This window comes from Neoarius graeffei, chromosome 27 (genome assembly GCF_027579695.1).
Source record: "Neoarius graeffei isolate fNeoGra1 chromosome 27, fNeoGra1.pri, whole genome shotgun sequence".
Lineage (NCBI taxonomy): Eukaryota > Metazoa > Chordata > Actinopteri > Siluriformes > Ariidae > Neoarius > Neoarius graeffei.
Genome location: NC_083595.1, coordinates 46,913,439 through 46,936,708, shown reverse-complemented (window position 1 = coordinate 46,936,708; position 23,270 = coordinate 46,913,439). Strand labels below are relative to the sequence as shown.

The window sequence follows — 23,270 nt, the reverse complement described above, 5'->3', positions numbered from 1 at the left end:
GCTGTTCTTCTGAACAATGTCTGGAACGACCCATGTTTCTCAGGTTCTCAGAGAGAAATGGATGTACAACATGTGCTGGCTTCATCCTTAAATTAGGGCCACCTGACTGACATGTTTTTTCACAGAATGAATGATCTCACTAATTAAACTCCACACTGCTATTATTTTGAACACGTCCCTTTCACTTAATTATTCGATTACACAGACTCGGGAGCATGCATATCATGAATGTTGGGTCTGTTGGTTTTCTATGACTCTACTACACCTACTGGTAAATTATTTCATTCATCTCATTATCTGTAGCCGCTTTATCCTGTTCTACAGGGTCGCAGGCAAGCTGGAGCCTATCCCAGCTGACTACGGGCGAAAGGCGGGGTACACCCTGGACAAGTCGCCAGGTCATCACAGGGCTGACACATAGACACAGACAACCATTCACACTCACATTCACACCTACGGTCAATTTAGAGTCACCAGTTAACCTAACCTGCATGTCTTTGGACTGTGGGGGAAACCGGAGCACCCGGAGGAAACCCACGCGGACACGGGGAGAACATGCAAACTCCGCACAGAAAGGCCCTCGCCGGCCCCGGGGCTCGAACCCAGGACCTTCTTGCTGTGAGGCGACAGCGCTAACCACTACACCACCGTGCCGCCCTGGTAAATTATTTGCCATGTAGTAATATAATTTCCACCAAAAACAGTGATTGATCTGGTTAGTCGTGTTGGACTGCTATTATTTTGAACACAAGTGTATGTATACAAGCACTGAAAAAAAAGAAAGTGTGAGAGCCATAATATGTCCCATTTAATGCTGTAGAACATCAGTGTGAGAGAAGTTAGTTCCTGTTGTCACTTACGTTATAGCAATGATAAACAGTCAGTCCCTGACCAGCCTCTTATTCTTTCCCTCATCACAAACAAACCCCACACAGCTGGTCATTTTATGCAGTAACCAGAAAGCGTAAACTTCTCTGTCCTGAAGATGTTCCTGTGATCAAGCACTGTGACTGGTACAAAGTGCTAAAACTTGAGATTGCTTACATCAATGTTAAGCTCTCTAAAAATAAAAAAATTAAAAATAAATCAGATCACAGATCTGTGCTGGGACGGTTTGCAGCCGAGTGTGAAGTGACTGGGATGAGGATCAGCACCTCCAAGTCCGTGGTCATGGCGCTCAGCTGGAAACGGGTAGAGTGCCTACTCCGGGTCAGGGGGGAGTTGCTACCTAAAGTGGAGGAGTTTAAGTATCTCGGGGTTTTGTTCACAAGTGAGGGTAAGGGGGAGCGAGAGTTGGACAGGTGGATTGGGGCAGCGTCAACAGTGATGCTGATGCTAAACCGGTCTGTGGTGGTAAAGAGAGAGCTGAGCCAAAAGGCAAGGCTCTCAATTTACTGGTCCAACTACATTCCCACTCTCACTTATGGTCACGATCTATGGGTAGTGACCGAAAGAATGAGATCGTGGATACAAGCAGTAGAAATGAGTTTTCTCTGCAGGGTGGCTGGGCTCTCCCTTAGAGACAGGATGAGAAGCTTGGTCATTCGGGAGAGGCTCAGAGTAGAACCGCTACTCCTCCACATCAAAAGGAGTCAGTTGAGGTGGTTCGGGCACCTTGTTAGGATGCCCCCTGGACGCCTTCCAAAGAAGGTTTTCTGGGCATGCCCCACCGGGAGGAGACCCCGAAGCAGACCCAGGACACGCTGGAGAGATTACATCTTTCGGCTGGCCTGGGAACACCTTGGTATTCCCCCGGAAGAGCTGGTGGGGTGGCCGGGGAGAGGGAAGTCTGGGCTGCTCTGCTTAGGCTGCTACCCCTGCGACCTGGATCCAGATGGATGGATAAATCAGATCAGTTATGTTGTTCATTTTAGATCATGTAGAACGTCCACCATACAAGTCCTTGTTTATGAGCTGTTACTATAGAAACATTCATCCATTATCTGTAACCGCTTATCCTGTACAGGGTCGTGGGCAAGCTGGAGCCTATCCCAGCTGACTATGGGCGAGAGACTGGGTACACCCTGGACAAGTTGCCAGATCATCACAGGGCTGACACAGAGAGACAAACAACCATTCACACCTACGGTCAATTTAGAGCCGCCAATTAGCCCAACCTGCATGTCTTTGGACTGTGGGGGAAACTGGAGCACCTGGAGGAAACCCATACAGACACGGGGAGAACATGCAAACTCCACACAGAAAGGCCCTTGCCGGCCACTGGGCTCGAACCCAGAACCTTCTTGCTGTGAGGAGACAGTGCTAACCACTACACCACCGTGCCGCCACTATAGAAGCCATGAAATTAAAATTCAACATGTGGCATAAAATAAAATAATTTAAAATAAGAGTGTCGATGATTCATAATATTTCACATGCATTATTTCACAAATCACTTAGACTTCCTGACTGTGTATGTGACGCACTGAAACATCATCCATATACAGTACGATGGAGCAAACTGACTGCCTGGATACATCAATCAACAACCTGCCATTTTTCAAGCACTTATTATTATAAAAGCAATTATTCCAGTGTTGTATTATTTAATTATCTGTAAAGGTCATTGCCAGGTAATCCATAACCTTAAGAGCCTTGTGAGGTCTCTACTGACGCACTTAAAATGCCACAAAATAAAACTGACATTAACTAAAGCTATTTTTTTTTCATAAAGTGGAAAAATATATTTAAAAAACATGAATAAAATATGAAAAGGTTCTAAATATTTGAGAAAAAAAATTAAAATGGCACCATTTCTATGGACGATCCAGGAGAAGCAAAGAAAAATAAAGTGGAATTGTAGTTTCTATATACTGTAGATATATACAGCTCAGTGTAAAAGTTTGCACACCCTGAGGACAAAAGGAAGACATTGTGTTGAGTTTCACATCAGTCTCATCACCACCACAAACTGATATTTAAATTAAAAAAAAAAGTGGGAAAAAAAATCAAACTTTTGAACTGAGGTCATTTTATCTCCCTCTCCGAGTGGGACAAACACTTGTGCACTGAATTGTATATTGAGGACAAATGCCGAAGGCCGAAAGGTCGAGCTGACAGGAAGAACACCACTTCTGTGACTGAAATACACACAAAACATCTTACAAAGAAGAGCACTGCAGAATCCTAAATAAATTTGCTCCAATGAGGAAAAAAAAGCAGCTTTAGCACAATCAGAAATGCCATGTATGCTAATCCTGCTGTTTTAGGTGTGTGAAAGCTCCACAGGTAAGTACAGCATTTATAATAAATCCACATTTATTTTTTTATCCAAAGCAGCTTATGAATGAAACAGAATGCAATCAAAGCAAGAGTTAGTTTCCACCAACAGACCAAAAACCCCATCCAAATACAGAAAGACGCTCTCACACACACGGGTTATGCTTTGGCTGGTTTTGGCGATTTGTGACATTTCATCCATTTATAAAACTATGAAATCAAATCTATTAAAAACTATAAATACAAAATTACATCATACATATGAATAGCTTTTTAATACTCAAGTCCTGAACAATTATCAATTAAAAAGAAGTGTAAGGGCATTGTGAAAAATATAAATTATAAAAGTAAAATCATAAAATGTAATATGATGTATACTTAAATGTACGGTTAAGATTAATTCTCGTGAGTAAAAACAAAAAAAAACTTGTCCATTAGGATGTGCTACCTGCCCTGAATATCACTGCACAAGTGTGTGTGTGTGTGTGTGTGTGTGTGAGAGAGAGAGAGAGAGATAGATTGTGGTTTATTTTAAAACTAAAATCAGGCACCACGACACATCACTAATCTACATTCTCTATCTGCTCATCTCTGCACAAATTACAACACAATTAACGTAATCAATAGTCACAGTGCGTTACCGTGTAATTGTGTGCACTGTTCCGGGTCTTTCGAATACCGAGTTCTTATTTTACACGCACACACAGGTTTTATGTTAGACTTGTCAAACTAGAAACACTTCACAGACTGTGTTGTGTATTTTGTGTTGTAGGTTGTTGCTCTGAGGCACAATGTTGGGATAACAATTGAACTGACTTGACCACTGCGTCCCTCATGTGGCTGAACAGTGTTACTGCATGTCTAACGGGAAACAAACAAACAAAAGGACACGAAAATAACTGCCATTGTCTAATATTGAAATATCTGTTTTCATTTACATAATTAAGCTAATAATTGCTCTACCAACAAATAATAAGCTTAATCTGGAATAATACCTTGCATTAAACTCTAAAATTATAGCCAAAATTGTTTGCAAGACATGTCTATAACTACTACTAATTATGTAAATACATTTTTTCTAATCCCCAACCTGCAAACAAACAAACAAAAAAAAACCTCATTACACTCAAACATTGTAAACTTTGCAATACTAGTAACATAATTAAGCTAATAATTGCTCTACCAACAAATAATAAAGCAGTCTATAATAATAATAATAATACATTGCATTAAACTCTAAAATTATAGCCAAAATTGTTTGCAAGACATGTCTATAACTACTAATTATTATGTAAATAATTTTTTTTTCTAATCCCCAACCTGCAAACAAAAAACTCGTTACACTCAAACATTGTAAACTTTGCAATACTAGTAGTAATAGCTTTTTCTTTTTTTTTTTTTGGGGGGGGGGGGGGGGGGGGGGGGGGGGAGATAAAATATTTATACAACTAGTCTAAATATTTTTAAACAAACAAACAAACAAACAAACAAACAAACCCTCGTCTTCAATTCCAAGATTGACATTTTGTAATAGAGACTTTTCCCCGTGCCCAACTGCCATTGTCTAATATTGAAATATCTGTTTGCATTTACATAATTAAGCTAATAATTGCTCTACCAACAAATAATAATAAGCTTAATCTGGAATAATACCTTGCATTAAACTCTAAAATTATAGCCAAAATTGTTTGCAAGACATGTCTATAACTACTAATTATGTAAATACATTTTTTTCTAATCCCCAACCTGCAAAAAAAAAAAGTAAACTTTGCAATACTAGTAACATAATTAAGCTAATAATTGCTCTACCAACAAATAAATAATAAAGCAGTCTATAATAATAATACCTTGCATTAAACTCTAAAATTATAGCCAAAATTGTTTGCAAGACATGTCTATAACTACTAATTATTATGTAAATAATTTTTTTTCTAATCCCCAACCTGCAAACAAAAAACTTGTTACACTCAAACATTGTAAACTTTGCAATACTAGTAGTAATAGCTTTTTCTTTTCTTTTTTTTGGGGGGGGGGGAAAAATATTTATACAACTAGTCTAAATATTTTTAAACAAACAAAAACAAACAAAAAAACCCTCATCTTCAATTCCAAGATTTGCTTAGAATTAATTTTATATAATTTTCATAATTTATGATAACTAATGTGATCAACCTAACTCCCACCCTGCAAAATAAACCTTAACAAAACCCAACAGCTTGCCTTAAACTCAGATTATGACTACCATAATTTTAAAGTGATGAAAATTAGGATTTCCCAGGAATGTAATAATATTTGCATTATTAATTTTGCTGGTAAAAATGTTCATATAATTACGCTAATAATAATAATAATAATAATAAAACATGACTATTCCCCGAACCCGAACAAATCAGAAGTCATCCAATTCTATAAAAACCCTGCAGATGTGGCACACTGCCTGTAGCAACGTCTTCAAAGTGAAATAGTGCAGTTAAAGAAACGTTTTGTGTTACGACCCAAGTTGAATATTTTAATTAGATTTCATCTTTCAGCATGAAACTCGAGGAAAACAAAACAAAAAACAACTTAATCCACCTGGGATCATACATAAGAACAAAATGTTAGAAAATAAAAGACAGAGTAACTGACAGACATCATGGATAGTTAGAATACGTTTAATAAAAATAATTAAACCTCAATTTTTTCTCTATAGAGACTTCATAGAAAGTAATTCAATAAATTAGAAATCACTTCTTAAGACATGTAATCTCCACTACATGAAGTGTTTTTGCATCTAACACAAGAGCACAACTTTTGCAAATATTGCAACTGTCCAAAGAACAAAATCCAACAAAACAAGAATGATTTGTAGTAATCGCCTATCAAGAGCATAAAACTACTAAGAAATAAAAACACAGAAAGGCCATTTTCTATTCGTCATTTCAACATCTATGCCTCATAGTTGGGGAAAAAAACAAACAAAAAAACAAACAAAAAAAACCTTTACAGTAGTGTATATGCTTTTTATTCTGCTTGCATGTTGCACATTGGGAAGGAAGTGATACGGTGAGGGTCAGTGGTGCAGGACTGGGGTGGAAAGTAACACCATACACACTGGATGGTAATATCAGATGGATTGACAAGAGACACAAAGAAAAGAAAAACAAAAAGATATACAAATTTTTTAAAATAATAGCCAGCTCTTGGTCTTGGATATATTCACAACTTTTAATTTTTCAAAGTGGGATTTTTTTTTTTTAAGGACGATGTTGAAAACAAAAGTGAAATAAAGGAACGCATTGAAATTTTATTATTATTATTATGTAATTACAACCTGACATAACCAGAGACAGATGATTATGTAAAGTCTGGATGTACAAATAATTTAAAGATTCAATACAGCTAATATTTATTGAAAGGGGATGAGGGGAAAAAAAAAAAGCCTGAAATTGCTATTTTAAGAAGTATGGAAATGTGAATGCTTTTCTACCCTCTTGTCTGAGGAGCAGATTCAGAGGTACAGTGTAAGAGCACTTCTAAAAAAGGGCAGTTAAAAAGTCAGTCAGCACTTGCGGATACACTGATGAGACTCGAAAGTCCGGAAAAAGGATAAAACAGTGATGCCTGGGTTTATTAAACTGTTCAGTTCAAACGTCGTAACTTAAAAACTGAGGTCTCTTCAGGAGTCAAGTGAAAATGTAGTACAACCCTCAAGTTTATTATACTGCTCATTAATATACCATCGTACATAAGTAATTATTCGCAACGAATAAAACTGGCACTGGTAACTCCTTCGTGGAGTTTGATGCTACGAATGTGACGACCTGAAGCCGTTTCCTCACTCAGTCCTGGAGGAAATTCGCACTGCACTTTTAAGTAGCGCACGATTTGTTAATTAATGAGACAAATCTGACGTTCGTGCACCGACCATGACTGGGAATCATGTCTCGGATTAGCGCTGAATAACAACAGAAAGTGGAGATGATCCTTTAAAAACAAACACACACACACACACCTGACCTGATTCTCATTTCTGACATGAACTGCAGTTCAGCATATTTAACACCACCTTACTTTAAATTCTCAAAAACACACACAACTCTAGATTAGAGTTTTCCATGCATGGATGACGAGATGTTTACACACACACACACACACACACCAACATCATTATTATTAGCTTTAAAGACTGCTTTAAATACCTTAACTCGCTTTTTTTTTTCTTTTTTCTTTTTTAAACAATTATACCAATACTTTAAAAGCTCTGGAAGTTCAGACCGAAGGACAAGAATGGAGATTTTATGGAGCCGTTATAAAGGACAGCACAAGCAAGCAGCACATGCCACAATTACCAAGACGATTAATGGATGTACGCGTACACACGCACACAGCATTGTAGGTTTGAGCCCTGTAGCACTACACGAGGCAGCATATACTTGGTTGTTTTTCCATTATTTTTTTTTTTTAAACCCAAAGCCCTTCCAGAAACACTTGATTTCACCAGCGTTATTCCAGTTTATTACGGAATGACATATGGTATGAAAACACACTCGCACACACGACCAGACTTCATTTTCTTCAGGAACGTAGCCTCAGACAATCCTTACACCTACACCTGCCATGTATTAATAATTAGCATTACACCGATACTGATATCATCATGGTCCATTTCAGACTTAACTTGCAAATAAGTATGTATTTGGTTGTATTTTATGGAAAGCGAAAGTTTTTTTTTCCCCCAAAACATGTCAAGTTACCAAAAAGGGTTTGCAGTGAGTACTGAGATACACAAAACAAACAGCATTTCTAATATATTACAAGACAAACACTACTGGTGAAAGGTTGAAATGTGTAAAAAATAAATTTTTTAAAAATAAAAATTCAAGGAAAAATGCAGAAAGCGGCAAGAAGAACGGAGGAAGGATGGAGAGTGGAGTTCGGTGACGGCGGTATCTACAGCTTCAGTGACATTCGTTAGCTGCCTGTGTTATTGCTGAAGTACTGGACTGTCTGAAATTCAGATGTCGTATGATCCTGCAAAAATTATTTACCAAAGAAAACCAAAATAGTCAAGTTCTGTTTCTTCCACACAAAATATATTAATTATACAGCTCGGCATGAGCGATAACGTCCTTGATTTCTTTTCTTTTTTTTAATAAAATTAAATCCCAATATAATTAATACAGTAATGCCAATTTTTTTTTTGATTTCTTGTCTTCTGCAATTGTACATCACTGTGCAATACAATTTCACAAAAAAAAGAAAGAAAAAGAAAGAAAGGGAAAAAAAAATCGAATAAAGTTCCTGGACATGCAAAATGTCTTTTCAAAACAATGGTGTACCTAAACAAACACTGAAATCTCATTTCAGCATCTGTGGAGTCTCGTCATTTCTCCCCCCCTCCCCCCATCTTTTTTACACAACACTTTCATACTCATATTTACACAAAGGAGGAAAAAAAAAAACAGGAAAAAACCCTAAATCATTATGTAAGTGCTCTTATATACGTGTTTGCATGTGTACATTTCTAAGAGATGTAATATAAATATATAATATGTATTTATATTTATTTTTATAATATATATATATATATAAAGGCTCAGTCTTCATCAGTGGAATCAGAATCCTCTGATGACGAAGATGATGAGCTTTCTGCGTCTGAGGAAGAGGACTCAGCCTTCCCCGAGCCCTCTGGACCGCTGAGGTCCTTCTGTTCATCAGGCTCCTCCCCTTCATCCGCTGCGTCCTTCTCCGGTTGGCCTGAGCATTTTTGTGCAGCGTCAGAGGGGGCGGGCTGAGCTGGAGGGGCGGGCTGAGGACTGGTAGATTGTGGCTGATTGGCCACGGGTAAATTAAGGCCTGGGTTGAGAAGCATCCCTGGGTAAAGCATGCTGGAGAGCAGTAAGGGGTTGAGGGCTAACGCTTGGCCTGAGGCTGAAGCACTTGTTGAGCTTGGACTTTCTGTCCTCTCTGTCTGGACCTCCGATGTCTGAGCCGTCGTTTCCCCGCCGCTTTTCTTCCCTGAATCCTCGCCAGAGGCGGCTTCCTGTTTTCCCAGCAGACCGCTCATTCCGAGTAAGTTAGGCAGGCCGGCCATGCCGGAGAGCATCATGGGAAGCATGGCGGCCATGTTGGCAGGGTCAGTCTGGAGGCCCATGAGTCCTGCGGTGAGCTGGAAGCTCTGAAGGCTCTGCAGGGCCTGCAGGCTGTTCAGGTCCAGACCGGAGATGAGCCCGTTGTTTAGAAGAGGGTTGACGCCGAGAGCTGCGCTGGCGTTCGCCGTATTAACCGCTTTGGCCAGAGCATTTTTGGGCCGACGGCCTCGTCTGCTCACCTCCTCCGGTACAATAGGACCCGTGAGGATGCGGTCAAACATGCTCTCCGGGAGGTAGCCCTGGAGACAAAGAAAAAAAAATAAAAATACACTTTTCTACCAAAATGCAGAAAATGAAATTTGCTGAAAAAAGCCATCAAAAAACAATACAGAATAAAATTTCTCACCATCAGTAGAGGAACTAGGTAGACTATAATGACAATTCGAGTCACCTTGACAAACACTAGATAATTATAATTCTTTGCATGAAAGCTGCATACAAAAAGTGTCCCAAAGCTCAGTAGCATAACAGGAAAAACAGTCTACTCATTCTCACCGACTGTTTGACAACATCTGCCCATTCTGGCGGAATTCCATACTCTGGATTTTCCTGGAGGAATCGGCACAAATCCTTCAGAGGAGGAGCAAACGCACCACCAATCTATACACAAAGAAAGCACAGATGCATAAACAGATAAGGGGCGGGGCAGGGGGTGTGATCAGAGGAACCCACACAATTGTGCAGCTGAAAGAGTTACAGAAACACCACGTCTAACCTTGCGAGCATTTCTCCTGTTGATGATTTGGACCCTTTCCTCTCCTGTGAGGCTGTTTACGTCAATCTTGTTAGGATTTCTACAGCGATGCCTCTTCTGCTTCGGTCGTCCGTCCTGAAACTGGACCTTGTTCACCCCCTGCATGCACAAAATAGCCACAAGTTAATATTGTGATGCATGCGCTTTAAATGTTCCTCCTCAACCCATATTCCTACATTTTTCTCCAAAACCTGAGAACATTTAAGACCAAAAAAAAATAAATTGTTACTGTTTCTCAAGTCCGATATCTACACTGCAAAGTAGCTTGCTAATTACGTAATTTTGTTAAAGCTGAAGTAGGTAATCTGTATAAAAATAACTTGTCATATTTGTCTCATGTTCTATTGTCTTAGCAAATAAATATCTCATGCCGTTTGCAAGAATCCATCAAGCCTGAACCAAAACAACCAATCAGGGTCTTAGAGCAGAGAGGGAGAGGAAGGGACCTGGAAGTTGTACTCGTTCAAATTTAAGCTAATTCCACTCTCTTCCAGGCATTTCAATTACATGAAACCTGCGACGGATAACGTCGTAGGCGCCCAAATTAAGGTCAGGAGCCCAAAATATGCTACCAAAAGTATAAAAAAACAAAAAATGTTGATTAAATAAACTTGGCTGCATAAAACCAAATGTCTTGACTTTCTTCTTTAAAAACACTGAAATTAGCATGTATTTCTCGTAATTGACACGAAATCCGCACCATTCCCATGTTGCTCCGGGTTTGTCGAACTAGCCGTAAGCCTCGCGCAGAGCACAAATTCTCCATCGATTTTTGAAAAGGTCACTTAACCTTATACAATCCTCTCTGTAGCTGAAATCTTCTAATATGCAGTATTTAATTCTAACAAAAATATGAGTTTACCCCATAAGCATATTCTGCTCCTTACCGGGATGAAGGCTCCGACGTCTGCCACGAAGCCTGGGTGTTCCTTCAGCCACTGATCTAGATCCTTCCTTCTGGGAGCGTCATCCCCAGCAAGCCGTGTTCCGTCTTTTAGGTTTATGACGGGGACTCTGCTCTCGGTGTCCACAGGCCCAGCGACCTGAGAAGCACCAGGGGTCGAGGCTGGGGTCGCGGCCCCGCTCCAACCTGGAGGAACCTGTACATGGAGGAAATATATGAGCATCCACATCTGGAGACAATCATTTCTAGTGATCAATTTATAGAAGGTAAAAATTATGGCATGATCCTAGCTACCCCATTTCACTTGTTCGACCAAACCAGTTTGAATGTATATGGTACAGATGTGCACATGGTGTTGTCTGGGAATACTGTTGGTCCTCATACCTGATCAGGCATCACAGTAGGTCTGTTCTTGTTCATGAAGAGATGATCCATCCCTTCTACGTTCTTCCTTCTTCCTCTCTTCTTCTTCATCACTGGCTGACCATCAACCATTCCATTCACTCGCATCTGTCCACTCAGGCCTGCACAGGAAGAAAGCAAGCATGATGTAATAACTCATTTTATTATGCCATTCCATGAGTGCGCGTTGTCGTGCTGAGTTACCGTGTGGATAACTGTTCTGCGTTTTGGTGTAGTCAGTCAGGCTGCTATCGGACGCACTCTGCAGTTCCTGTAGCCTCGCCAGATACTGCTGCTGGGCCAGAGGTCCCTCCTCGGCGTCTAGAGGACGCTTCAATGGCAAACCCTGCTTCTGGAAGGTCAGTTTCAGACTGCCTTCCTGCTAAAGATCAAGAAGAGTTAGAAGTCAGTTTTAATGTCAAAAAAAAATTTTTTTTTAATTTATCAGCAGGCCAAGCTCAAACTGCAAACAGAAAAGAAAAAGAAATAAAAATTATGATTCTGAAAATCAAATACAGGGTGAAATCAGAAGGTGCAGCTTAAACTTGCTTTGCAATAGGCACAGAAAATAAATGAATTAATAAATAAATAAAAAGCAGAAGCATGCCTAGCGCTGCAACAGCCACTGCGGCTTGGCATTTTTTTTGGGGGGGGGGAGGAGCTGGGAGAACTTAAAAGAACATACGTCATTTATTTTGACTGAGAACTCCTTTTCTCTGTCTGCATCATGCTTCTTCACCTTTGAACCCTGAGGAGAGGCTGCGGGGTCATCTGCCAAGGTGGCTGCGCTGTCCATGAGCTTAGTGGTGTAAAACGAGGACACTGCAGCACTTCCCTCGTACGCACGCCGAGACCCGGGCCACTTGCCCTTCAATACCGCCTGGCAAATACTGTCCAGTCGGTTTATCATAACACGGTCCTGTAAAGTGAAATTAAAAAATGTGACTGACCAACTGGTTCCGATTCTTATAGTGCTGTTATAAGATAGCCCATAAAAACGGCTCTTTGTAGTGTCTGTGTGCTTACCTTCGGCCAATAGGAAGCAGCGAGCATGTAGCCTCCACCGTGGAACGGGTGGGAGATGTTTGTGATGCCGTTGGTCACGTGACTGTCCTGCATGTCGTCGTGAGTAGTGCTATGAGATGCTATACTGTCCTCGTCAAAACCTTTAACACCAGGCACCACTGCAGCTACACACACATTCATTATAAACACGTGACAAAATGGCAAAAGAATATAAAACACGCATAAAAAGAAGATAAACAGCAGTTTAAAAAAAAGTGCTTCATTTATTGGATTAATCACGACGACGGTACTGTTTGAAAAACGCCACTTCATAGTCTGATAAACTAACCGTTCTTTGGAACCTCTTCACCATCACTCTCTTCAGAAGATGACGACGACGATGACGAAGACGAGGAGCCAGAAGAGCAGGAAGACGACGAAGACGAGGAACTGGACCCTGACCGTGATGAAGACGAAGATGATGATGAGGATCTTGATGACGAGCTGGATGAGGAGCTAGAGGAAGATGCGTCTGAATCGGTGTCTGACCCGGACCTCCTCCTTGCTTCTTTCCGACTTCTTTTGCTTAGTTTTTTCTGCTTTCGGCTCTCGGGGTTGGGCGCGAGCGGCTTCGTTCGGGCGGCCTCCATCTGTCTCTCGTTCCCTGTTTCCTTCTCTTCTTTCAACCCCTCTACTGCAGGCGTCGGAGGCCTGACAGAAGGCCAGCTCTGTGTCCCTGCCTCCTCCTCTCCTTCTAAAAGCAGCTCCTCCTTGGGGGTCACCTCCCGAGGGGTGGAGTTAGTGAGTGGTGAAGGCGGCGCGCCAGGAGTCTGGCTCGGTACTAACGGAGTTGGCGTGCGCGTCTGTCCAAGCAGGAGCACCTGATTTTGGGCTTGGCTTTGTGCCGGCGCACCCTTGTTTTGGCTGTAGTTCCTCTGGGCTGTCATGAAGCTGAGCTCAGGGTCTCGGAGAATGTGGTAGTCTGTCCGGCTCACTCCGTGCTTGGCTGCACCAATTAGCAAGTCGCGGTCATGAGTGCCTGGCTCCCACCACACAGGCAGATCTGAGCCAGGCTGGCACAGTCGCAGGCGCTCAAAGAGCTGAGGGTGGCGCAGAACCTGTTCCCGAACCTGCCGGAGCAGCTCCACTCGGTACAGTGTACGTGAGGCACGCTCTTCTGTGATCGGCTGGATGGACAGAGACGGATCCACAACGTCTGAAAGGACAGAACAGCAGAAAGAGAAATAAGGAAGGAAGAACAAATAATACGTTTACATATAGTTTATTATAAACATTTTGAACAGCATTTTGCACTCTGTTGTTGTCTACGGATCGCCGAGGAGTCTGTGTTCTGCAGGCGGCAGCCACAACATTCCCCCAAGCTACACGGTCTTGTGCTGCTTGATGCATCTCACTTACGCCGCTTTTCCACTACCAACGCGGCTGAGTTGGGCTGAGCCGTGCCGAGTGGGGCTGCTGGAGTTGCATTTCGACTACAACCGCGCTGAACCGTGCTGGCTGGAAGTGGGTGGACACATTGGGTGGAGTTAGCGAAAGTGGGTGGACGTCACGTGATGTCGTTAGGCGGCGCAAACAGTGACATCAGTGACCTTTTAAGCGGTAGTCTCACGACCCGGATAGTAAACAATAAACATGGAGGACATGGAGTCGTTAGTGTTGCTGGTCTTGGTGCTGTGGCTTGTTGTCACCGACAACGCCAACAGATACTGGCAAGAGCGTATAGATGAGGCGAGGCGCATAAGGCTTCAGAAATTCTCGTAATTCTTCTTCTTCCGGGTTTACGGTGTTTACAGATCCCAGCGTGCTCGCGGGGCGTGTGTGGGCATGTGAGGACACTCCTCCTCACCAATCAGTGCACAGGGGAGTGTCTGCTCATGCCCCCAGCCTCACTCGGCTCGGTTTGGCTTGCTTCAGCCCCACTCCAAAACCGTGCGAGTTTTGGGTGCTGAGTAAGGCTGAAGCGAGCCGAGTCGTGCTGCTCTAAGGTAGTCGAAACGCGAGCCGTGTCGGGCTGAAGTGAGCTGAAAAAGGGTAGTGGAAAAGGGCCAAAAGTGTCAAGAGTCAGGGTGCACAATCTTTCCAATATACTCTGGGTAAAGCATTCTCTTCCCACCTCTTGATTGACGACCATGTTCTGGGGGGTCCAACTCAGTGTTTTCCCCAGAAAAAAATTAAAGCCCTAAATTCTGGCGTGATAATACACAGACGACAATCGAGTGCCAATGGTGTGAAAGCAAGCGCCAAAGGCGCGAAGTGAAACTAGGGGGGTCCGGGGGCATGCTCCCCCGGAAAATTTTTTGAAAATAGATGCTCTCAGGTGCATTTTCAGGGTCTCAGAGGTTTTAGATACATGATTATAGGATAGATTTTACCAGTGTTTCAATGATTTCTGACCTAAATAGTATTAATGTAAACACATTTGAAATTTCACCTTAAAAGTTCAACATGCAAGTTAAACTGTTTTGTTACAGATTACTGAGGTCTATGATGGATTGAAAATCTACGGGGATCCCTTAATTATCTATGATCAAGTAGTGTTATAACAAAAATGTGCATGAAAATATGAACAGTGGTTTGCTCCATCTTATGCAATCCAATGAAGAGAATCAATCATCATGACCTCTTGTTGATCCCAAAGGGATCTGAACCTAAGAACTGCCACTGTAAAATAAGTTGCTGTATTACTATAACTGCAATGATTTAGAATGTTTCTGATGCAATTACCGTAATGTATGTAGAACTAAGATGCACTGAAAAGAAAAGTAAGGCAGCTGCATATTATAAAGTTTAAATTTTAGCACTTTATTAAATGGACTAGATTAAGATTAAAACATATTTAAAGGAAAAGAAAACTTAATTTCTACAGTTTAAGTTTGCAGAAAGATTATGTACATAAACACATTTCATGAAGGGAATTTGTTTATAAGTGTCAAATGTAGCATAATTGCGAATAATAACGATAAGCATATTTGGCAGTGCGATGTCGCTGTGAGCCTTTAATGAAAGAATAATCCGGAGCTGCCTTTTGTTAAATGGATCCCAGTGACATCACACTGCCAAAAATGCTTATGATTATTATTTGAAAATGATGCTATATTTGACACATTTGGACAACTTCACTTCGTGAGAGTGTTTATAAGTACATAATCTTTCTGCAAACCCAAACTAATGAATTAAGTTTTCTACTCCTTTAAAGGAACAGTCCACCGTATTTCCATAATGAAATATGCTCTTATCTGAATTGAGACGAGCTGCTCCGTACCTGTCCGAGCTTCGCGCGACCTCCCAGTCAGTCAGACGCAGTCAGACGCGCTGTCACTCCTGTTAGCAATGTAGCTAGGCTCAGTATGGCCAACGGTATTTTTTGGGGCTGTAGTTAGATGCGACCAAACTCTTCCGCGTTTTTCCTGTTTACATAGGTTTATATGACCAGTGACATGAAACAAGTTCAGTTACACAAATTGAAACGTAGCGATTTTCTATGCTATGGAAAGTCGGCACTATAATGACAGGCGTACTAACACCTTCTGCGCGCTTCGGCAGCGCATTGATATCTGAGCTCCATATCAATGCGCTGCCGAAGCGCGCAGAAGGTGTTAGTACGCCTGTCATTATAGTGCCGACTTTCCATAGCATAGAAAATCGCCACGTTTCAATTTGTGTAACTGAACTTGTTTCATATCACTGGTCATATAAACCTATGTAAACAGGAAAAACGCGGAAGAGTTTGGTCGCATCTAACTACAGCCCCAAAAAATACCGTTGGCCATACTGAGCCTAGCTACATTGCTAACAGGAGTGACAGCGCGTCTGACTGACTGGGAGGTCGCGCAAAGCTCGGAGAGGTACGGAGCAGCTCGTCTCAATTCAGATAAGAGCATATTTCATTATGGAAATACGGTGGACTGTTCCTTTAACCTTGCTATTTGGGCTTATTAGAACCTGATTAGAATAAAAACTAAGCATCATCTTTGATAAGATGTACTTTTTGAGAAAAAGTATGTCCACATATGTGGATTCTTGTTCTGAATTTCTAAAAAGTGCTGTCCACGTATGTGACCGCTAGGCCCTAGGAGGTTAAAGCAGATTAATTCTCCTTGGCTTTTGCTTGTCCCAATGTTGGGCAACCCTCTCATAGTCCATCTCGCTGTCATCCATGCTGATGTGGATTAATTTGTCCAGCGAGTCTTCTCCTAGCTTATTAAAATCAGTCGGCTTTGTCCGTCTGGTGGGGGACAACATCGGCAGCCAATGAGATCGCTTAAATTGAATCGGAAAATTCCGGGATTTCTGACGTTTTCTTTTGATGTTTTTATTGGACGGTTTGAATACATGATCTTGACATAGCCAACAGATTAGTTTGTTTGCATCATACCACGCGGACATATTACTTTGACAGAATCAACACAAACATTGGGGAAAAAAAAGACCGCTTGTTTAACACAAATATCAATCAATATGTAAATGGATCTGTTATTTGCTCTCCTATGTATCTAGTTACTTGTGGGTAGGAAATTTAACGTATCGGTATAAATCTAAGCGTATCGGATTTTAACTAAAGCGACTAAGTGTATCGGCAGGCAGAGCAATCGTATCGGGCCCGATACGCTAAAACGCTTTGGGGAAAACCATGCAACTGTCATCAAATCCTCCTTGAACCGGCAAAGTTGGAGGCCTAACCAACAAAGTTGTCTTTCTTTCCCTGCTAGGTACAGTTGTCGCTCATGCACCCTCGCATACAGGTCTTCCTTACTCACGTGGTCTTGCCGTTTGATATTCAACATGATTTGGAAGCACCGTCTTTGAAAGACATTTAGGCTTTCATACAAGTTTGATGTCAGGACCCACGTCTCGCATCCACAGAGTAACATCTTGACACTTTAAACAATTAGACCTTAAACTTGATGTCAGCTACAGACTTCCACAACCTTTAGAGGGCCCAGAAAGGCACCCCAGGCTTTGCTTTTTCACCTCTTTAGATCAGCCAGACTGCTTGATGGATACGAACCAAGGTATCTGAAATCAACAAAGCGCAGTTCCACACCACTGACTTGGAGTTTTGGGTTACGGTGGATATTTTTTGCCAAATACCTCAGTTTTACTTGTACTGATGACTAGGCTAACCTGCTTAGCAGAGATGGCTAGCGAATCTATTTGTTCCTGTGCATCCTTTATGAGGTATCCCTACCTTTAGACATTCATTGACTGGTTATTTAGGCCTATATGTGCACTTTCAAAAGTGTATAATTACTAACCATGTCTGCAGTTTGTCAGTCCTCCTGTATTAGATGTGTTTGTGAGATCCCACTCACTTTCGCTCCCAAAGGAATTTAGACCAATCTTGACCAATCCCACCCACTCACAGACACTCTTGACCAATCCCACCCACTCCTGCAGTGATTATATTTTCCAAATGAACTTTGATGATTCAATTTCCTTACATTACAGCACGTTAAACCTTGGGGTTCTCTTTGACTCCACCCTTACGTTTAAACCCCATTTTAAACTCATTACTAAGAATGCATTCTTTCACCTCCGCAATATTGCACGTCTCCGCCCTCTTCTCTTTGAAACTGATGCCACAATGTTGGTCAATGCGTTTATCTTTTCTCGTCTTGACTATTGCAATTCTCTCTTTTATGGTCTCCCTGCCACATTGCTCAATCGCCTGCAGTACATCCAAAACTCAGCAGCTAGAGTCCTCACACTCACCAAGCGCACCGCTCACATCACTCCTGTTTTACAGCAACTGCCAGTTATCTCGGATTAAATACAAAATCTTGCTTCTAACCTATCAAGCTCTTCATGGTCTCGGCCCTTCCTATCTCTGTGAGCTAATTCATTTGTACTGTCCCTCCGGCTCCCGCGGATCTTTTGTCTCTGGACTTTTGACTGTCCCACGTTTTAAACTGGCATCTATGGGTGGCAGATCATTCAGTGTTGCTGCTCCTCAACTTTGGAATTCATTACCACAATCGCTTCGTGACTCTTCCACTCTCTCTTCCTTCAAAGCGAACCTGAAAACTTTCCTCTTACCTGACAGTACTCTTCCTAGTGTGGGTTTGTTTTTTTTTTTGGTGTGTGTGTAACTCCTGTGTAAAGCGTCCTTGGGTTTGTGAAAGGCGCTATATAAATTGAAATTATTATGAAGCAAATTAGTAATTTAATTATCTTGACCTTCACCAAGATAAAATCATTACTGAATGATAGAGCTGGGCGATAAATCGATTTTATCGATTAATTTGAATTTACAGTTAAGGACGATGTGTTTTTATGAAAATTGGTTTTCTCTCAGTTTTAACCTCCGCCACCGACGCTCCCCTCTGCGCATGTGAGGGATGGATCGGGCACCGACACTATCGCCCTCCTCCTGCGCGCTTGCCATAGAGACACACAAACATGGCAGCGATTGAGGGAAAGCCGCGACTTGTGCCCAAGAAAGGAGTAGCTTCCTCCATGATCTGGAATTGATTCGGTTTTGCGGCGTCAGACGCAGACCAAACAAGTCCTCGTTGTAAGGTGCGTTTGAAAACAGTTGCTTCCAAAGGAAGTAGCACGATGAATTTATTCCAACACCTTAAACAGAAGCCTGCAGCGGAGCGGGAGAAGTGCTGCTCCCAGCGGAATGAAAACAGCCACAGCACGAGCGCACCATCCAAAGTAAAGCAAGCAACCAACCGTCCCTGACACATTTTCGAACTGTGTGCCTTATGATCAGAATGGGGCACGGTGGAAGGCAATCACAGATGCTATCGTGATGGTTACTGCAAAAGACATGGTGCCTATACATACGGTGGAAAAGTCGGGATTTTTTCCCTATTTTGTCAGTTTTATCGAACAGGACATACATGTTATTTACCAGCTGGGAGGTCCGTATCGTGAAATATCGTGACCGAGGTCTTGAAAGAATACTGACCAAGTCAGTACAAGGCCGAGGTCACGGTATTTCACTATACAAACCAACCTTAAGCTGGTAAATAATATATTTATTTTTTTCTTTACCAAATTCTAACAGAAAACGAGAGCGCCCGAAAGGGAAAACCGAGCCGAGACACCATTTTGAATCCTCATTCACGGCTGTAATGCAAATTGCTTCCTCCTCGGTATACAAGTGCACTTCCATGGCAGGAAAAAAAACTACATTTTGCCGCCTATGTAGTCCCCTATTTATACAAAATTGAGACATTCAGGATTCAGCCATGTTTTTGCTCGGCGTTAGCAACAGTTAAAGGTTTTTCGCTTTCTCCTGAAATGTTTTCTTTTATTTCTTCTTCCTCAGGGTAGTAAAACTCACTTTCGCTGTGAAGACTGTCATTATCGCTATCCATGCTGTAAAATTAATGCTATTCTCCTGAGAAATGCTGGCAAAAATTTATAAGATTTTTGATAATCTTATAAACAAATCTTATTTAAAAAAAAAAGATAAAATGTTGACAAAAAATTCTACTATGTTTGTTGCTGTGAACGAGCGAGTTGCCAGAGGTCCGTAACCGGGGTCCGTACCGTAGGATACGGACCCGCTCGCCATCCAATCAGAGCGCAGGATTTGATGGAAACCACACCGCGAAAAAAATTTTTTTTTTTTTTTGAGGGGGCATTTATTTAGTTATTTATTTTTAAGTTTGAAGGTGCATTGCGTCAGTGCCAGTTTGAAACTATGTTGGAGAAAGCTTTCTAAAAGTTACTGTATGTTCTCACTGTTTACACTGGCATGGTCTGCCATCTCATCTACAAGCTTGTTTTTTGGTTTCTGGTTGCACTTTAACCCCAAAGGGGAAATTTAAGTGAAGAAAAACTGAAGGTAAAACTTGTTTTGAACCATTTCTTTGTCATCTGTAGTTTGATTTTTAGTGGGGAGGGGGGAAAAAAAAATCGATTAAAACTGAACATCGGATTTTTTGTGAAAAAAATCGAAGATTTTTTTTTAGGCCATCTCGCCCAGCTCTACTGAATGAACACGATAAATTCATCCCACAGAATTCCAGTCTTGATGCACACCACCACCTTGATCCTGCCTATTAATGGGAAAAGGACAACTGATGACCAAGTATTACTTGTGTAGTTGACAAATCGCGGCAACAGTTTCATGTAAACTTTGCTGGAGTTTTTAAAAACACTGTATATATGAATATATATATGTAGGTGTACATTCAGAGATTATTTATATAATTTGTGCCAACTGCTTCTAGACCTAAATCAGTGTCTGTTTTGGACCACATCATAACTTCTGGCTGGAGATTTTTGGGTGATTCACTGCTGTGCTGAGAATGCACCACCACCCAGATCATATCTGAGCAGCATTGTCCATATGGTACTTCATTAAATGATTTAGACAGGGGCTGACTAATTTTGCATAGCAACAGACGGGCAATAATAAATATATCATCTTATGAACTGGAAACTGTGTATACATGTGGGCCAGACAGATGTGCGTGTTTCAGACTCACCGCCCTCCCTTGGTGGTAGGCGACACACCCGCCTGCACATGGCAGTGAAAGCACAGAGGTATTTGTGGAGACTCTCGTCTGTCTTCTTGTGCAGGCGAGCCATGGCTCTGAATTTGGTCCAGTCGAAGCGGCCCAGTTCGGGATCAAAGACGACGCCGAACGTAGACACCACACGGTAGAAATCTGCCTCTTCTCTCCTGGTCCACCTGTGCAGAAGGAAGAAACAAAGTGCATCAGCAAAAATTGAGTACATCAAACTAGAATATATTCAAATTATTCAGTTTATTTATTTATTTATTTTAAACAGAGTTTTAAAACGCTATTTTGTCGAGTTTGGAAGCATGTAGGGTCTCTCACCTTTGTTGCCGTTCAATCTTGGCAGCCATTTTGGGGTTGATCGCATCAGGAAGCATGGTGGGCAGAGGGCAAAGGTCAGGGGCCATGGTCTGCTGTGTCTGGTGGATCTGCATGATCTGTCTGCTCTTGGTGAAGCGCTGTGATGCAGTGATCAGGCGCCGTAGCCGAGCCGTTAAGGCGGACGAAGACGGCCAGTACGCTCCCGTGACGACTCCCAGAGAACTGCCTCCACCGTCGAGCACAGAGCCGCCCTCTACACACACGGTTAAATATCCTGAATTGAGAAAAGCTCTTGTGATAGTGTTTTAAATGCACAAAATTCTCGTGGTTTTGGACTCGTGTATATTCCTAGACACAATTATTAATCTCCAAAAATCCTACTGGGGTCAAAATAGTTTCTCTAAATCTCTTCTATAAATCAAGTTTTCCAGGATGCACAGAAACCCTGACGGTGTGTTAAAAGGCAGCGGTAGCTTAGTGGTGTACATTCTGCACTCGTGACTCAGAAACTGACGCTACGTTCACACTGCAAGGCTTAATGCTGAATTCCGATTTTTTTGTGAAATCCGATTTTTTTGTGAGGTCGTTCACATTAACAAATATATGCGACTTGTATGTGATCCTCAGTATGAACGAAAAGCGACCTAAAAGTGTTCCGCATGCGCATTGCAGGATACGACGACGTCACACGCAGTGAGCATGGCCAGTGTTTACGGAAGTAAAACCGCCCGGTTGCGGTATGACTCATCCAATCTAGCTTGAATAGCTGCATCCCCCCAAATGGAAATCAGCTCCCTAACCTCTGCGTCCTTCCATTGAGAAGATTCAGAACCTTCACAGCCCGAAGCGTCCCTCGCATTGATGTCATGCACAGGGACGCTGATACGTTTTTTGAACTGGGAGGGACAAAAAACGGGGGGGGGGGGGGGGGGGGGGGGGGACAAAGCTGCCAGCAAACCAACCCCAACCCCGATATGCCTGTCAAACTACTTGTTAGTAACCATAGCAACCAAGCTCGAGCTCGCAACCTGTGCAGTCTGCGCAGCTCAACCAACCGAATATCAGTCTTTGTTTTGTTTTATGTGAGTTGTTGCAACTATGTATACACTGCCGTGCACCTCAATAAACCGAATGGTAATTAGTCTTTTGATTTTTCCGTGAGGTTTGCCTTATGCAAAGAAAGACAGCATAGACGTTTTTTCCTCCCCATAAGTGGGGGGGGACCGAGTGAGGTGAATTTAAATCTGGGTGGGACGAGTCCCACCCTCTATCTGCGCCCGTGATTATGCGCCATGTTGTTGTAACTTTTTTTGAGAGACCCGCTGCCTACTTCAGCGCAGAATAGTGACGTTTGTGGCTTGTTGATGACGTGTAAGTCGGATGAATGCGACCTGGCGGTTCAGACTGAAGTCGCATATGAAATGAGCGGATAGGAATCGGAATTAGGACCACATATCCAAACGGCCTGGGTCGGATTTGAAAAAAATCGGATCTGTGTCGTTCATATTGTCAATAAAAGATCGGATACAGGTCACATATGGGCGAAAAGATCGGATTTGAGTCACTTTAGCCTGCAGTGTGAACGTAGCCTGAGAGTCCAAATACCAAGATGGCCAGAGCACCACTGGTTTGAGAAACACGGTTCTACCGATTGTGTTTTCAAAGTACAACGTAGCAACAAGCAGAAATATGGTGCTGAACTGTAGCACAGACTTTCACGTACCTCCTCCTGTATCCGTTATGACCAGATCACCAGGAGAGGAAGCATCATCCTACAGGAGAAATGCATTATTATTACCATGTAGTTATCCTTCATATCTTTAGCCTGCTGATTACTAGATGTGTGTATTTTCCGCAACTGCCTTACCTCCATATCATCTTTAAGCAGAGTGGGTGCAGGCTTGTATTCTGGATCGTCACCATCCCTGCAGACCCAAAAAAAAAAAAGTCAGATCCTCATTAAATAACAAAGAACTTTTTCCATTATCTTGACCTGAATGGTGTTGTATTGTGTGCATGTATACCCT

General features: G+C 42.1%; 1 protein-coding gene across 5 annotated transcripts in view; it reads right to left on the bottom strand.

Moving 5' to 3' along the window:
• Window positions 1–5,859: 5,859 nt before the first annotated feature.
• chd9 (chromodomain helicase DNA binding protein 9) overlaps window positions 5,860–23,270 on the bottom strand; it is a 98,104-nt gene continuing 80,693 nt past the window's right edge. For 3 of the 5 annotated variants that reach the window (XM_060911410.1, XM_060911412.1, XM_060911414.1), the window contains 13 exons: window positions 23,111–23,168; window positions 22,967–23,015; window positions 21,244–21,496; window positions 20,887–21,092; window positions 12,768–13,634; window positions 12,440–12,603; window positions 12,099–12,332; window positions 11,618–11,795; window positions 11,396–11,535; window positions 10,995–11,207; window positions 10,069–10,206; window positions 9,849–9,953; window positions 5,860–9,592 (listed from right to left, as the gene is read on the bottom strand). In XM_060911410.1, the coding sequence (XP_060767393.1) occupies window positions 8,798–9,592; window positions 9,849–9,953; window positions 10,069–10,206; window positions 10,995–11,207; window positions 11,396–11,535; window positions 11,618–11,795; window positions 12,099–12,332; window positions 12,440–12,603; window positions 12,768–13,634; window positions 20,887–21,092; window positions 21,244–21,496; window positions 22,967–23,015; window positions 23,111–23,168 (3,400 nt within the window). In that variant the 3' untranslated portion in view covers window positions 5,860–8,797. The remainder of the gene's footprint in view (window positions 9,593–9,848; window positions 9,954–10,068; window positions 10,207–10,994; window positions 11,208–11,395; window positions 11,536–11,617; window positions 11,796–12,098; window positions 12,333–12,439; window positions 12,604–12,767; window positions 13,635–20,886; window positions 21,093–21,243; window positions 21,497–22,966; window positions 23,016–23,110; window positions 23,169–23,270) is intronic. The other 2 variants (XM_060911411.1, XM_060911413.1) reach the window with 2 other exon arrangements.